Genomic DNA, 17,319 nt, shown 5'->3' with positions numbered 1-17,319 from the left:
AAAAATCTTTTTCATTATTTTAAATGGAAACTATTAAACCACCTAATAATTTCAGTCAAAATACAGAGTGCCCCTGAACCAAACGTGCAGATAGTAAAGCTACGGCCGGGTGGTGAAACTGACCCCACAGGCTTACTTTCCTATTCTTAGCCGACTGAAAAAGACACAGGAAACAAGAAGAAAAGGACTCTGCTAATCAAAACATCTTGGTGTGGAAGGCATGACTTGAGTGATACGAGCAACTCAGTAACAAACACAACAGATACCATGGTTACGGAGCGGGGAGCTCCCTGTGGCTGGCTTGCAGGAGCCAACTGTTAAATTTTCAGAAGGTTTATGAGTCTGTGGTTAGACATGCCATTATTAAAGCGGCATTTACGAAAAGTGAAATAAGTCAGGCGAAGAAAGACACTCTGTGATCTCACGTATATGTGAAATCTAAAGAAAAAAAAAAAAGCAAAACCAAACTCATAAGCAGAACGAATTGAGGATTGCCAGAGGAAGGGACCGAGGAGATGGATAAAAGTGGTCAAAAGGTACAGTGACAAAGGCAGTCCTGGGGATGCCATGTACACCATGGTGACTACAGTTAACAATACCGTGCTATAGATTTGAAAGCTGCTAAGAGAGTAGGTCTTAAAAGTTCTCATCGTAAGACACGGTGGCCAGTGTGATGCCCTGCCCTTCGCCACACCAGGATGGCCATCCGCCCCCACAAGTGACAAAGCAGCTGTAGCAACTTCGGGTTCAAGCTCCCTTGACGGTTCCTCCCGCCACATAAAAGCACAGCCTTGGGAACTCTGCAGCTCCTCAGAGAGCTGCTGAGCTTTTCCAGCCCCTTGTCGACCCTGGAGTGGCTTTTCTTCCTTTTCGCATTCGTCCTTATTATCGGCTCCCTTTGCAGTGGCTGGCGCGTGGTCTTGCTCACCAAAGGTTTCTGCAGGCCTCTAGCTGGGGTGTCACTCATCCTCACAGTTGGGAATGATGCAACTGACCCCGCCCTGGGCCTGGCCTGGGCTGGTCCCTGCATAGACTCAGCGCTGTCCCCCTGGTTTCCTGGCTCCTGAGGAGGCTCCAGTTGGCCCGTGAGACCTACGCGCCTGACCTCACAAAGGGCTGGCTTTCTCGGGGGTCGTGCAGGACTCCGGGATGGAGCACAGCTAGCACCCAGGTCAATGCCTAAGGACCAGAGAACGGTGCGGTAATGACAAGACACTCGTATGTACTCTTCAGCGTCGGCCATGCATCCAAAACTCTCTGCTCCATCGTCTCATGACACCGCTTCCCAGCTGTAGGTCCACAGAGACCTGAGCAGGCCCCGCCCTGATCGGATGCTGCCTGTGATCCCACACTCCAGCTGACCCAATTAGTCCTGTCAACCAGTTTCAGCTTGACAAGCACTTATTTTGTGCTTATCTTTCATTCTCAAAGCAGGAGTCGGGCAGCTCTGAGAAGACAGGAAGCGAACGGGTGATAGGGGCAGAAATAGAATATTGGGGACTAGCTATCATTGTAAGTAATATTAATCCTGCTCTGTTAACCGGGATTGTTTTGTTCTGATTAAAGAAGGCACATTCTAACCTAGCTGGGAGTTGCAGGTGGGACCTGAGAGCTCACCTGGAAATGCAGCCCGTCCTCCCCCTCAGGGAGCTGCCTATGACCATGGAAAGATTAACAACCTTGTTGCAGAAACCAGAGCCGCCAGCCCTTTGAAGACCCCCAGCCCTTGCATATCACTAAGCCCTTTGGAGGCCCCCAGCCCTTGCACAACCACAGGCCTGTGCAAATCTCCAGACCTGTTAACTGCCCATTTGGCCTACCCTTTGCCTACTTCCCCATGGAATCTTTGTCCTTCTACCCAATATAAGCAGCTGGCTTATGGTGGGGTGCAGAGCAAACTTTTGTGGGTGACCTGCTGCTCTCCCATACTGAGGGCAGGATGGGAATAAATGCTCATATAATTCAACCCTGTCTCTGCTTAAGTGGCTCAAGGAGTGACAAGCAGCACGGACCATTGACTGTCCGGTTACAGTGGCATCACCAAGGACAGTGGCGGCGGACACTGAAGACCTGTGGACTGACCGAGCCTTGAAGAACAGACCGACCTTCCGCAGGCAGGAGGGTGAGGCACAGCCAGCCGCAGCCGAGCGTGCCAGGACGCAGGGCTTCCCAAACGGGGCTCACGGCGTGGTTTCCACGGCCCATGGGCACTGCTCTACAAAAGGGCTGCCATGTTTGAAAGTGATTCCCCTAGAGTCCTCTGACTGCACCAGGGAGAAAGTTCCAGAGTGGTGCCAGTGTGCGCTCCGTGCTTCCCGAGCACGCCATAGCCTCCCCTCCTGACACGAGGGCAGGCTGCTTCTTCAGACACTTGGCAAACAATGAAATCCAGTTAGAGTTCAATGACGTTGTTGTGTCTTCGACGTATTTATTTTTACAGTTACTTTCTATTTTGGCATGCGATAATTGGTTTTCTGCTTACAGGGGGGGTACAGCGTTTCTGTTTTAAATTACTTTATTTGAGGCTGGAAGTCAGCTGATTTAAAGAAAAAAAAATATGCCGGTTGTGGCTCAGTTGGTGGAGCACTGTCCCATGCAGCAGGAGGTCATGGTTCCACTCCCAGCTGGGTGGGGCACATGCCAGGGCTGCAGGCTCGATCCCCAGTAGGGGGCGTGCAGGGGGCAGCTGATTGATGTTTCTCTCTCATTGATGTTTCTATCTCTCCCTCTCTCTGAAATCAGTACAAACCTATCAGAAACAAAAACACTGGGTCTCTGACGACTGAAGAGCCAGAGACACTGGGGCAAGCCCCAGAACCAAGGCAGGAAGCACAGGGCACGTCCCAGGAGGAAAGGGCCAGTTCACCTGGACCAGAGCCCAGGGCACATGTGATTCAGAGGTGCTAGGAAGGTAAACTGAGGCCACGTGGTAGAGAAAGCCTTGAGGCTGACGGGTGGTGTGTGGCCTGTTGACCATGGGGATTCACAAAGGTTTCCAGCCCCCTCACCAAAAGGGGCCTGTCCCCCACACGGGGCTGGTTTGGGGGGAGGAGAGGAGGAAAAGTGAGGCACGTGGGCTGTGAGGCAGAGAGGCCCAGGAAGCAACTGGATGGGCCTCGGCGTTGATGACCACAGGGAGGCCCTGAGAATGGAATTGGCAGCCACAGGAGGAGGGGGCTCATCCCCAAATTCTGTATGTCCTGGAGGCCCCACCAGGGGCACAAACAGAACAAAACACAGGCCAAGCGGCGAGCCTGGAAGCAGGTGTTAGCCCAGGCAGTCCTCTAGGATGGAGATCCTTATCACCATATAAGGAATAAAAACCAGGGAAAGGAGGAAGGGGGGAAAAAAGATTGGAACAGGCTTAAAGAAAAGAAGAAAAAAGAACCTAAAGATAGCCTAAACAAAACACGCCCGCCCGCCCGGCCTGCCTCACTGTCTGCCGGCCATATGGTGTGCGATAAGCCAGCACTTTTATTTATCTTCCTCCGCTGTCTATTACACCCTCCGACAGGCTCCACTGGAGGCAAAGGCTGCGCCGAGCTCTCGGGCTGTGACAACCAGCTCCCAGTCCTCGCTCCCGGAGGCAGCCAGGCGGTGATCCTCCCCCCAGCCTTGCTGCCTGTCTCGGCCCCACAAGTGCCCTGGCCTCCACAGCTGTTTCTTCACATCTGGAGGAACGACAGGCCAGGCCAGCTGGGCCACACCGCAGACAGCCCGCCAGCTCATTAGCGCTCACCCTCACTGGCTTACTTGGCCATGACCAGGGTCCTCTGCTAGGACCCAGACAATACTAGTAGAAACACACACACACAGACACTCACACACACACACACACACACACACACACACACACACTCACTCACTCACACTCACACACCTCTCCTTGTGGCGAGAAGTTATCAGACACCTTGAGTGCTGCTTAACAAGGATGCTGCCTCGAACCATCAACGCCTCAGGGCTCATGCCTTTCTGATGTAGCCACCCACCCCCATCTCCCTGCATGAAAAAATGGTCAAGCAATAAACTATATCCGCATTTCACCAGGTCCAAGTTCACTGCTGTTCCCTACCGTGACCCAGACAATCACAGGAAGGTCGACGCCAGCTCTGCACGCCTGAGCCCTAGCCTCAGCCTCTACGCTCTAGGACCACCTCTCACTCTCGCCTCTCCTCAGCCACGTTTGCACTGAACGGAGAAGTGTGACGCATGGGGTGGGAGGCCATGGATAGGGTGCGCCTCCCAATAGGACGGCCAGTTAAATCTGAATTCAGATAAACGACAGATACATTTTATTAAATTTCAGCTTTTTTTCGTTTTGTTTCTCAATTACAGTTTACATTCAGTATTGTTTTGTATGCGTTCCAAGGGTAGGGTTAGAGACAGTCCTATACTTTGCAAAGTGTTCCCCCTGGTATTGCCAGTACCCACCTTGTACTCTACACAGCCGTTACAGTATTAGTAGTGACTTGATTCCCTGTGTTGTACTTGGCATCCTCGTAACTATTTCAACAAATATATTTTAATAGAGGTATATCACATGCACTATTTGGGATGTACTTATACTAAAAAAATTATTTGTTGTTTATCTGAAATGCAGCTTTAACCAGAAAACCCTATAGTCTTATTTGCTCAATCTGGCTGCCCTGGATGTCAGGGAGCGGCAGGAGGAAGGCCTCTGGCTGCCCTGCTCTTCCTCAGGGAACGCTGGGAGGCTGCCTCTGGCCCGCACCTCAGGGTCGCTGTTCCCCGAGGGCACTCTGCAGAGGCCTGGCCAGCTCTGTGCCACCCTATCTCTCAGCCAAAGCAAGAGGCCCCAGAGCCCTGAAGGACAGCATGTGAGGGAGACGCAGCAGGAGGAAGTCCCAGGGAAGATGCCCCGCCTCCAAGAAGATGCCCCGCCTCCAGGAAGTACAGAGAGACCAAGCACAAGTACCTAAGACCAGGCCATGCTAGAATGTGAGCTGTGCTGAGCAGCCTCGCACCCCCAAGCCAAAGTAAAGTAACACCTAGAGGGGTAGGTGGCTGGCTGGCTTAACAGGAGCATGAACTGTTTTGTTTGTTTATTTTTATAAGAGAAAACTTATTTAGAAAGTCACAGAGGTAGGAGTGAGCGGGGGAAGATAGGGGCTCAGGAAACAAGTTACAGAGGCAAAAGAAAGGGCCCTTAGAGCTTGGGAGAGAGAAGGGTACAGGTAACATGCCTTGGGGGAGGGGACGGATTCAGGGGGTGAAAGGCACGGGTGTGCTCTGGGAGTGCCCAGTGCCGAGGAATGACCAGCCACTGACCCACAGGCAGAGGGCACCGGAGGTGGAAGGACCCCTGTGACCCAGACCATGTGGTAAGTGAAATGAATGTGGGCTTTGGAGTCTCACAGAGCCACTTGGTGTCCAGTCAGATGAATACATTGACCCCTCTGTGTCTCAGTTTCAGCGTCTCTAAAATGGGCACGTTTACTTACCTTGAAAGGTGGTCGCAAGAATGAAACATTACATGATGAGTACACTTTAAGGACCCTGCATGGAGCCTGAACGCACCAGGTGCTAAGCTTTATTATCATTTGATTGAGCTATATGTAATTGCCAATATTCTAACAGTCTTCTTGACTTGCAAAAATGGCAACTCCATGTAGTGTAACCTAATATTATGAGCCAGTGGCTTTCTGACAACAGCAAAAATAGTCCACAGATTAAGGGTGAAGTGTCATTCTATTATTGCATTTGCCCAACCAAATGATAATGCTTACCTTCAGCTGCTGGGTCATCCATCCTGAGGGCTTTTAAGGGCGGGATGAACTGTTTTATAAATGGCTTTCACCCGGTCCTTAGGGCAGTGGGTCTGGGCAGGTCCCAGCATGAGTCCTGGCAGGAGACGTAACCCAGCCCCAATGAAAGGCCTCTTAGGGGCATGGACCTCATGGGCTCTGGGCCAGGCCAAGTGCCATGGATGTGTGCCCCATTTCTCTATATACAACTCAGAAACATGTAGAAGCAGCTGCTATTCTCCCGCTCTGGCACTTAGGGCAATAATAGAATGACACTTCATCTCTAATCTGTGGACTATTTTTGAGATCGTCAGAAAGTCACTCGCTAATAATATTAGGTTAAACTACATGAAATTTCCATTTTTGTAAGCTAAGACTATTAGAATATTGGCGATTACATATAGCCCAAACCAAATGATAAGGATGCTTACTTAGCATCTGCTGTGTTCAGGCTCAATGCAAGGTTCTGTAAGTATATTCATCCTGTACTGTTTAATTCTTACAACCACCTTTCAAGGTAAGTATTACTGTGCCCATTTTATTTATTCATTTAAATATATTTTATTGATATCAGAGAGGAAGGGAGAAGGAGAGAGAGAAACATCAATGATGAGAAACCAATGATCGGCTACCTCCTGCATGCCCCCGATTGGGGATTGAGCCCGCAACCCGGGGAATGTGCCCTTGACCGGAATGGAACCCAGGACCCTTTAGTCTGCAGGATGATGCTCTGTCCACTGAGCCAAACCAGCTAGGGCTACTGTGCCCATTTTAGAGTTGCAGAAACTGAGACACAGAGAAGTCAATGTATTCATCTGACTGGAGACCAACTGGGCCTGTGAGACTCCAAAGCCCACATTCATTTCACCTCCCATGTGGCCTGGATCACAGGGGTCCTCCCACCTCCTGTGCTCTCTGCCTGTGCGTCAGTGGCTGGTCATTCCTCAGCCCTGGGCATAACCAAGATTCCCACCCTGCCATCGCCTGCCTACACAGGGCCCACTCTGTAGCTAATCAAAGGCTGGCCTCCTGAATTAGCAGCAAAGTGTATTTAACAAACAATTTCAAGAGGAGAAAAGCATTTGAGCATTTATTTAGAGTGAGAGGGGAAAGAAGCCAAAAGAATGCACTCCTAAAATAAACAGAAAGTAATCCGGGGAGAAAAACCTAGTCCAAGGGAGAAAAATCTAGTCCAACCAGTTTTAAAACGCCTTACCCATGACTCTGAGATAACACGTAGTGGACCACTGAGCGGGCATCAGGTGCAGTGCGATCCAGCATCACTGCAGACCCAGAAGCATGTGCTTCTGTGACTCTCCTCTGAGAAGATTACTGAGCCTCCTTGAGGGGAGTGGAAGAGAAACCTCCCAGAAAAACAAGTCAAAGACAGAGAGGGTGACTGCTCTCCTGGCCCACCCACCAAAACGCCCCTTGGGGACCGAGACCAGCACGATAATATAAATAAAGGGCTGTCAGACTCAAACTTTAAAACAAGAATGAAGGAATGTTCTCCTGCTCGTGACGATGTTGGACGTCAGAGCACACTCAATGCACAACGAACGCAGCTTCCACAGTCCCACGTGCACATGTGCAGACCTCAAAGGCGGAGGATGCAAAGCAGGACTGACCTTCACGTGCGCCACGTAGTGATGACACGTCTCCTCCATGTGCGCCAGATGCAGCTTCTCCGAGACCTGGCCCACGGTCTCTCCCAGCAGCACAAAGTAGACCCGGGGCAGCTGGCTCTTTTCCTTTTTCGCCACATCCGCCGTCAGAATGTAATTCAGGCCTGCCAATACATAAGGTCGAAATGTCAGGGAGGACAGACACACAGGGTCAAGCCAGCTCCACTCCTCCTCACAGGATCACAAGTGCATCTCAGACACCTAACCCTCCGCTGCACAGGGGCCTGTTGCCTGGGCCTACACCTCCTCGGCGAGAAGCATACAGCCAGGTGCTGGCAGAATCCAGAGACGACCAGGGGCCCCGGCCTTCCTGCCGAGCCTCTGTGCATCACACTCCGTGGCTCCCCCTGATTTAAACCTCATGAACTATCAACTGAGCCACCAAGACCCGCGTCAACAATCCGCTGTGCTCAACGCGATCAGTGTCCTGCCAAGAGGACACCCCGTCGAACCCACAGAATAGCACTAGGAGCTGCTCAAAAGATCAGGCTGCCTGTAACAGTGACTTCTACAAAGCAATGGGATCTATGCCCAACACAAGGGAGGAATTATCCACTCATTTCCGACTCATATCGCAGACGTTAGGTCGTGCTCTATAATCACTCCGTCCACTGGGTTGTGCACCACTGGGTACAGACCGTGTGCCAGGCACTGTGGGGTACAGGGGACACACTGGTGAACCACACAGACCAATCCCCCTGTCCTCATAGAACTGACACTCACGGAAACTCACACACAGTCTGAAGCTTTCTTCCCAGGCAGCCACATGCGGGAATCACACACTGTAGAGTGCCTACCATGTTAACAAAACCATGACCGCCGTGGGGCATGTATGAGGTGCCCTCCTGCAGAGCCAAACGCATCACTTACCCCTCTGTGTGTAATGCCAGCTGGCAGAGCCTGCTATGACACAATCTGGGACTTTAAAAAAAATGGTCACAATAAAGAATGCCCATTGGATGAACCCAAAAGGTTCGTTCCACATCTGTTATTTGAGTCTGTTAGAAAATATAGGACAATGTGTTTTAGTAGGTAAATATGGCATTAGTATCAACAGGCCTATTTCACTGCTCATCTGTACCAAAGAACCCCGTTTCAGAGGTCAGCCCCTTTGTTCCACTTCATTTTTAGCTGCTTTGTGGGATATGACATTTGTAAAGTGAGAGAAAAGGAACTTTCTGTCCGTAAGTGACCATATGAGACTGCTGAGCAATGGGGAACCCTGCCCCACCCCCACCCCCCGCATCTCTTGGAAGCTGGGCTCTGGCATCCTCACGCCCACGGGCACTGACATTTGGGAGGCCAGGTACCCGGATGGCTCCAGCTTTGAATCCCATCACAGGGCTCAGCCACCAGGGTAGGCATGGAACAGGAGAGAGAGAGAGTGACCTGGGCTGGCACTCTGCAGCTGCCACCGGGCATGTTTTTGATGCATTTAATGGTTTCCCTGGGCCTCTGCCATCTCAGGCGTCTTGCCAGGCCAAGCTGGCGGATTCCTGGGCAGCAAGGGCCAGTCTGCCCCAACTTGTTTCTTGCAGCAAACAGCTGATGTCCACGGCAAGGCTGGGTCACCAGGAGCGACCTGGGACCTAGAGCATCCGGGAGACACTATTAAGAGGAAAAGAATGCCCGTGGGAAAGTACTTCAGCAGCAACACACAGGAGCCTGTGCAAGAGACACCCCGACTCCCTGGCCGACAGCAGCGGAAAATGGGGTGCATGCGTAGAACGTCAAGTGTTCAGGGCAATCCTAGGGACCATCCAGTCCAAACCCTCATTTTTCAGATGAGGAGTTGAGGCCTCAAAAGCAAACAAGACTTGCTCCAGGCCAGAGAGCCATGCACCTCAGGGCGGGATCTAGGCCTCCCTAGTCTGCCATGCGGGCTACTCCTCCCACCCGGGTTCTTGGTGCATTTCTTATACGGCTGGCAAAAAACACACCTCGAATTTCTGAGTGCACAGCCAAACAAGCGCAAAGATCTAGAACTGAACTCCGGCCAATTTCCTTTTTACTGGTCACCACTGCTCTGAGCAACAGCCACACAGTAAGAGAGGACAAGTGTAAGTGAAGGGAGTGTCCTAGTTCTGTTTAGCAAGATCGGAGCTAGAGGTGGGTGTCGTCGATGGAAGAGGAGCCGGAGGCCTTGGCAAACCACCACTGTGGTGGTGGCAGCTGCCAACCGGGGCCTCTGGGCAGCCCCCTCCCTGGCCTTCCTCCCAGGTGACAGTGCTGTGGTGACCCTCCCTCGGGAAGGATGATCATGCAGAGAACACAGGTTTGACCCATCTTGCCAGCAGCGAGCTGGCTGAGCTCGGAGAAAACCTGGGCGGAAAAGAACACAGGAAAACAGAGCGGATCATAGCAGGGCCCCACCCACATCCTCTTGGCTTTTCCCGCGTCTCCGCTGTCCAGCCTGCCTTGCCCCTGCCAGCACCTGCACCCCCTTTCCCAAGGGCTTTCTGGTGGCTCTGCCCAGGTGCAGGACAGGCCGGGGGCATCCCAGGGCTCCCGTGCCCAGAGCAGCCCTCAGGACGGCATGACCCAGCTCCCTCGTCCCTTGGGAGGTGTTACTCTGAGAGGCGCTCCACCCTCCCTCCCAGGGTCCCCCGTAGAATTCACCTCCAGCCCACGGCGGTGACGTGCTCAGCCACACACCTTCTGTGTGGCAGCTGTGATGATGGCTTGTGAGTCCACTCAACTGGGCCACAGTTACCCAGATACTTGGTCAAAGACCAATCGGGACGCCACCAAAAAGGTGTTTTGTTTTTTTTGATGAGATTAACATTTAAATCAGTACAAAGCGAATAAAGCAGATTACCCTCCATAACGTGGGTGGGCCTCACCTAATCAGCCGAAGACCTAAAGCAAAAGAAGACGAAAGTTCCCCCGAAAAAGAAGGCATTCCACTTCCAGAGCCACGCATCCTCGTGTTCTGTTTATCCGGGGAACCCTGACGGGCGCCGCTGCCTTCCCTTCCTGTCTCACTGTCCCCCTTTCCTACTGGTGCTTCCTGGGGTCACCCTCCTGCATCAGCGACGTGCCCCCGAGTCCCCTAACTCCAGGCTCTGCTTCTGGAAGGATCCGAATTAAAATGGGGCAAGTCAGGAAAAGGGAATGGGCTCAGCTTTCAACACGTGCCAAGCACTGTGCTGGGCACTTGACAAAGCCCAACTTCAGTCCACAGAGCCCCGTCTCACTGCAGAATCGCGGACGCCACCCGTCCCTCCTGCGACTCAAGGGACGGGAGAAGCAGCTCAGAGATTGAGCCGAGGACCACAGCACGCCTGCTCGAGGTGCACGTGGGCATGGCGGCACGTTCACCGGCCAGACTCTTCTCAAATGCTCCAGCGTACGGTCGCAGACAGGCCCAATCCTCCAACTCCCCGAGCGCCAGCATTCTGGAAGCTTTTCATCTTTAAGGATCGCCTACTTAGTGCTTCTCCTCGATTTAAAACTTACTTTGACGTTTTAAATTACACAAACAGAAGTTCCCTCCGTATCAAACTCTCTCTCCTAGAAGGAAGCAGCCCCCCAGGAGACGTAAGGATGGAAACCCAGCCTGAGGGAGGAGGTCTCGGAGCTGCCAGGGTGGCAGGAAGAAGTGCAGCCCATGCGGAAGCCCTGAGCGTGGCTGGTAGTTTTCAACGGCACCCACCCCACGTGTGTCTGAAAGGGAGCCCCTGAGAAGGGGAGGGGACGTTGCGGAAGCAGCCAATCAGCCCGCTCGGTGAGGGCGCTGGGCCATGGGGGAGGGTGCCCCGCTGCAGGCAGCCCAGCCAGCCGCCCCCCGCCCCCCCCCCCGAGGGTGCTGGTTCTGATTAGGACCCTCCCCAACAGCACCTCTCACGTCTGCAGGTTTGCCTCCTGGCAGCTTGTGTCCATGCCATGTCCAATGATGTCATGTTGATGGAAAAGCTGATCAGCCCCAAGTACCGCTTCCAGCCGCCTCCTGCCCCTGCCCCCAGCTGGCTCCCCAGGGCCCCCCTGGACCAGGAGGGGGCCAGCTGTCTCACATCAGCCCTGGCTCTGGTCTCTCCCAGCAAGTTGACTCCTTCCCTTGTTCCGTCAAAACGTGATTTCAGCGGTGAAATTCAACCCATGCATTCTCCTTCCAGTTACTCTGAGGTCCCCTTAGAGCAAGCATGTCAAACTCAAAGGCTAACACAGGCCCAATAAACGAGGCATGCGGCCCCCGGGCCGAGAGTTTGACATACTTGCCTTAGGGTCTCCAAGGAGAGGAAGGGCAAGGATTTCTGCTTCCACAGAATGAGTGGTGATTATCACACCAGGTTGTCCCATTCCTCATCTCACACGGATTTGCCTCATTAGCCCATCCCTATGCTCCTGGAGAAACTGGAAGGAGCTAAGACAAATGCACCCCAAAAGCCAGAGGAAGGGTGAGGGATCAAGTCTCCCGGTTTCAACCCTATTTTTCTGCATTGGCTTGGATGACCTTGGGGCCCAGCTGCTGGTCTGGAGGGAGGGCAGGCACCCCTGAGTGCTCCTGGCTTTGCCAGGCTGACTGAGAGCCATGGAAGCACAGGACTCAGAATCAGAGCACAAAACACAACCACTTAGGGCTCATCCCGCCCTGGTTTTGCTCTAAGGACTCAGGTCAGAGGCCAGAATGGCCGGCTCCTTCTCGGCCTCCAGAGACTGACAGGCAGGTGGAGGCTACAGTGTGGCCAGCAGGGGTCAGGGACAGAGTCCTCAGGGGCAAAGCATTCACCACCTTACTTATGGCATCCAGGAGGCCCCGAGGAGCCACGGCCACTCCCCAAGCCAAGAACGAAGTGATTCATGAGACTTGGGGTGGGCAGACCTCTTGCTCGATGCAATACATCATAAACCCGTTCTTGAGGCTGTTGGAGTTCAGCGCTGTGTCTGCACCCCAACAGTGAGCCAAGGGGCTGCCACTAAAGGGGCTCAGACACACCCAGAGGCAGCAACATCGGCTGTTTCTGTCTGGATCATTTGCCTCTCCCCGCCCTCGATCGCAAGCTCCATGAGGACAGGACTTTGCCTGGCCTCTTCCCCGCTTTGCACCCAGGACCAAGCATTTTTAAGAGCTTAATAAGGATCTGCTGATTGACTGACCCAGCAGGCGCTTCAGTAACTCCCTGGGACTGGACACCCACTGGGCTGGTTTTGGAAGCTGTCATCTCTCAGCTCCAAACCTGTCCTCACTCTGCGGTGCCGGGAAGGGACTCGGCAAACTCATTTCCTCTTTGCCAGTCGCCCTCTGTGTGGCTCTGCCAAGATGGAGAGCTGGGGGGCAGGGGCTGCAAGGCTGGAGGAGGGAGAAGGGGCTTGCTTGGTCCTGCCTGCTTTCCATCCCCACCAGCATCCGTTTTTCACAGCAGCTGGCTCCAACAGCGGTTGATTCAAGTTTCAGTTTCTCCCTCACAGCCAGCCTCCCTGCACCCCCTCAGACACACCAGCAGCGCCAGCTAGCAGCCCCTCCTCCAAGCTTTAGGATCTAGCTTTGCAGGGGCTCTTCTCCCAGCTTCTAGGTCCCCAAGAGAGTGGTCCCCCCAAGTGTAACCTTTTCCTTGGGTTCCCCTAGGTGACCAGGGGTGCTCAGAGCTAAGCCACCTGGAGGCTTGCTGGGCCCCACCCTCAGAGGGTCTCATTCAGTTACAATTTGCATTTCTAATAGGTGCCGCTGCTGCACCTGGTCTGGGAACACCATCTGGTGCAGACCTAGCAGGGTGGCTACTTCCTGCAGTTACTGCGGGGTCCTCTGTGACCTGCTGGACTGACCCCCAACGTTACACTCCCTTTGTGAAAATAACTGCTGTGGTTTCTGTCTTCCTGACTGGACCCTCCCCTGCGGAGCCAGGGCAGAATCACCCCTACAGCGACCCTCTAGAATCCCCACAGTATAGCCAGAAGCCACAGCAGCCCCCGGGGCGTGACTAACCAGCTGGCCCTGAGCACTCCTGTGGCCACCTGGGAGCCATGGTTTCCACTGCTAACGCAGAAAGGGAAGAGGCGAGTGGAGTCCCTTCCCTGCAGTCCCCTCCCTGTGCATATGCGTGAGCTCCACCAGAGACAAGGCAATAACACCAACTGCTGTGGCTCCCAAACCATCCCCCGGGGGGAGCTGCGGCCGAAGGTGGCGGCAGGTTGGTACCACTGAAGACACCACTCCGACCGCTGTCCTGGAGGCCTAGCTTCCCACGGTGCCTCTTTATCGCACAACCCAGGCTGCACTGCCCACAGGCAGCCCTTTGCTGACACTCCCAGCCCTGGATATGCGGACTCCTGTGCTAGGCCTTCGTGGCCAAAACCACCACCACCACCACCACCACCACCACGGCTCCTCCGCAGCCACCAGCGACGAGAATGGGGAAGGCTCATCATTGGAGGCCTGGGCGTGGCACTGAGCCGGCCTGCAGCACGTCTGCTGGTCTAGGAGGAGGGCGGAGGATGCCAGGGGCCTGGACATCCCCCCATTCCACCTCCATCTGAAAACCCAACCTTCCCGATGGTGCAGAGCCAGGGGGGCTGCCTTCTATGCCCAACTTCAGAACCCCCACCTGAAGCTGGATTCACACAGCCACCTGACATACTTCCTTCCACCTCCATCTGACATCCCGTCCATTTCCACAATGGCTGCCCATCACCCTTCTCAACCTTTCCGTAATACCACTGCCCGCACGTTTCAGGGCATATTTCTGCATGTCTCCCTCTACCAGAAAGATGGAACTACGGTTCATTTTCCTGAACATCTGTGGCCTGCTGCCTGCAAAACCAGGCGGGAAGCACAGCCAGCGGGAACTCGGAAACATCCCTGACTTGGTGGCTCATTACCGATTTCTCCGGGCACGTGCCTGCCGCGGAAGCGAAAGCAGGCGGTGACATTCAGGCAGTTCACGGGCTGCTGTCCGTCGCGACACTGGGGCGCCGTGATGTTGATGGAGACGGGGAGGAAGATGGAGACGTCCACCGTGATGACCGGTCTCGCCCTGCGGGTCAAGAGAGGAAGGTGACTCAGTCGTGGGGACAAGCAGCTGCCAGAACCAGACAAGAACTAAACAGATGGGACAAATCCCAGGCCTTCAGCCCAGCACTTTACGTGTGAAGTCGCCCAAGAGACAAGGGCCCGGATGCGCTGCCGGTACTTTTCTGTGGTTCTTCAGCTTACTTCCTAATAAATAAAGAACGGTTAGCTTCCCAACAACAAAGGCAGGTTGTTTGTGAACAAAACACATCTGGATGAAGCCATGAACGGGCCACCGGATGTTAAAATGCCACCAATTAGGTTCCGAGTTCCATTTCATTAGGAAGAAATGAGTATATCTGAGAAGTTGGACAGCCGCCGGCACGACCTGAGAAACAGATGCACAATCGGGACCCCCGGAGCCTCCACCGCCATTAGAAGCATGAACTGCAAAGTTCCAGGCCCGACCGGTGGGTCAGACCTCCCCCTTCAGTGACTCCCATCAATCCACTAAGTATTTTTTCTGAAAGACCTTGACTAAAGGCATCCCAGCTGCTAACAGCAAAGCACTTCGGAGCTGATGGAACCAACCCGCCTGGCCTCAGTGAAACCCAATAAACATCCCCTCTCTTTACAAGGACTCGGCCCGCCCCCCAGTGCTTGATGGATGGGCATCTCTGTTGTGAATCCCCAGAGCGGATCAGCCCATTCTGCTCTCCCGGCAAACATCTGCTCAGGGGCCGTTCACCTAAGCTGTGGCCTGACCTTCTCCTCCCTGCCAGGCCTCACAAAGAGACCTCTTCACCTCCATGGGACCCTGGCCTTCATGCACTGGGCTGACATAACAAGATTAAGGGGCATTCGCGGCTCGAGAACAATGACTTTCCTTGTGCACGGTGACCCCTTCAAGAGTGCCCAGGGGGACAAGACAGATGGGAACGAGGACCAACACCAGCTCTAAGGGAAGGAAGCCTGAAAGGAAACTCGGAGAAAGGAGGGAGCCGGGGGACACGCGGCACAGATGGGGCCAGGGGATTTCACTGCGGCCACTGCTGCCAGGAGACGGGGGTTGAGAGCAACAGTGTGACAAGGACAAGGGAACTGTGGGGCTCACAGGGCCAACCCAGCTGCAGGACTAACGGAAGGCAGGCAACAGCACTGCCCGAGAGAAATCCAGTATCCTGGCCTTCCAATGTTCTTCTGTTCTTCTGGGCTCGTCCTTAGAAGATGCTATAAACAGCTTCTCCTGGTCACGGTGTCTGTACGGATGCCCATGGTCACTCGCTACAGCCCCCCTGGCCCTTCACGGCCAGCTCAGGGGTTCCCCTCCCTTCCTTAGCAACCCTGGCAGTCGATGCCCACCCCTGCTGTGGTCTCTGTGTTCACGTACTAATGAAGGTCGCTGTCTATTTCCGAACCTGCCCCACCAGCCTGCAGGCCCCCCCAGCGGCTGGGATCCTGGTGAATTCACCCCGATGGTCTCAGGATAGTAACTGTCCAAAAGCCTTTGATAAATGGCTGCAAACTGTACTCCATTATTTCAAAAGGGATTAAAAGCCCAGGAAAAGAACAGGAAAGCCCAAAGTTCCACAAAACAGACAGAGGTCCCCGGGAGAGCAGGTCTGCACCCTGGGGGAGCCCTTCCCTGCCCAGACTGTGAACTTGGTGCTCTGGGTCCCAAGCCTGACTCTGCCTGTATGCGAGACTGATGGCCTCTCTCTCAGATTCTCATCTGTTCAGCAAGGGAGTAGTACAGGCCCGTGGGGTTCTCATGAGAACTCCGTGAATTAGTGCCTGTGAAATGCTTAGAACGGGGCCCAATCTCATCGTATATGTCCTAGTCATCATAGAAAAGAAGAGCCAGCACCCTGCCAGCATGGCTCAGTGGTTGAGCGTCGACCTATGAACCAGGAGGTCACAGTGTGATTCCCAGTCAGGGCACATGCCCAGATTGTGAGCTGGATCCCCAGTGTGGGGCGTGCAGGAGGCAGCTGATCAATGATTCTCTCTCATCACTGATGTTTTTCTCTCTCTCTCTCTCTCTCTTTCTCTCTCTCTCTCTCTCTTCCTTCTCTGAAATCAATAAAAATATATTTTTTTAAAAAGAAAGAGATAATCTGCTGCTGACTTCCTTTCTGCCAACTGAGTTAAACAAATGTGAGCGCTGCAAGGAATCGGAAATAGAGGAAGCAATCATTTGATAGCCTTATTGTGAAACATACCTCAAATCACTCTACAGTTAGACTTCCACAACCCAGGGCTCATGGAACATCACAGAAAATACCCCAAGAAACAAAAAGAAACCGATTGCTGAAGGTAAATTTGCAATGAAAATTATAAACTACATGAAGGAACACCATGGAGGAGTGAGTACATTTAACAGATGTGAGAACTGGCATCGAAAGAATAATAGAAGCAGTTTAAAGAACAATAGTATGTTTGCTTAACGTTATTAGGAAATTAATAGACAGATCATAAGGAAAGATTAACCGACATGATGGAAAGAACGTAAAGATAATGTGATCTGAGCTCCAGAGGAAGGACTAAAGAGAATGGGAGAAGCAATAATTGAAAAAATAATGGGTTCACATTTTCTGAAATAAATGAAAAATCTTTTGATTTTTTGTAAAGTCTGAAAAAAAAAAGGAAAGAAAGAAAGAAAAGAAAAGCCAGCCCCTCCCATCATCCCAGGGGCCACCTGGGACATCTGGTTCCTCCTCTCACGGCAGAGATTTGCAGAAGGTGAGGTGAACAGGAAACAGAAGTCAGCAGGCCAGACAAAATGATGAAAGTTGTTCAAACAGAATCCTTTGAAATGACCCGCAAGGACCTTCCCGGGCACATCTCCCTCCAACATCAGTTCCCTCCAACCTTTGTGTTCCAGCTCCAAGTATTGTTTTTGGACCAGGCAGAGCCCAGAAAT

The 17,319-nt window shown here is 53.1% G+C and overlaps 1 protein-coding gene across 1 annotated transcript in view; it reads right to left on the bottom strand.

Moving 5' to 3' along the window:
- The window catches only part of ITGA9 (integrin subunit alpha 9), a 270,400-nt gene that overhangs the window by 187,709 nt on the left and 65,372 nt on the right, over positions 1 to 17,319 (bottom strand). Inside the window, exons 14-15 of the mRNA XM_036333155.1 lie at positions 14,267 to 14,421; positions 7,394 to 7,554 (exon numbers count right to left, since the gene is read on the bottom strand). Coding sequence (XP_036189048.1) covers positions 7,394 to 7,554; positions 14,267 to 14,421 — 316 coding nt within the window. The remainder of the gene's footprint in view (positions 1 to 7,393; positions 7,555 to 14,266; positions 14,422 to 17,319) is intronic.

This window comes from Myotis myotis, unplaced genomic scaffold (assembly GCF_014108235.1).
Source record: "Myotis myotis isolate mMyoMyo1 unplaced genomic scaffold, mMyoMyo1.p scaffold_m19_p_13, whole genome shotgun sequence".
In the NCBI taxonomy this organism is placed as follows: Eukaryota; Metazoa; Chordata; class Mammalia; order Chiroptera; family Vespertilionidae; genus Myotis; species Myotis myotis.
Note: the sequence above shows the minus strand (reverse complement) of the source record. Positions and strands in the feature narration are given on the sequence as shown.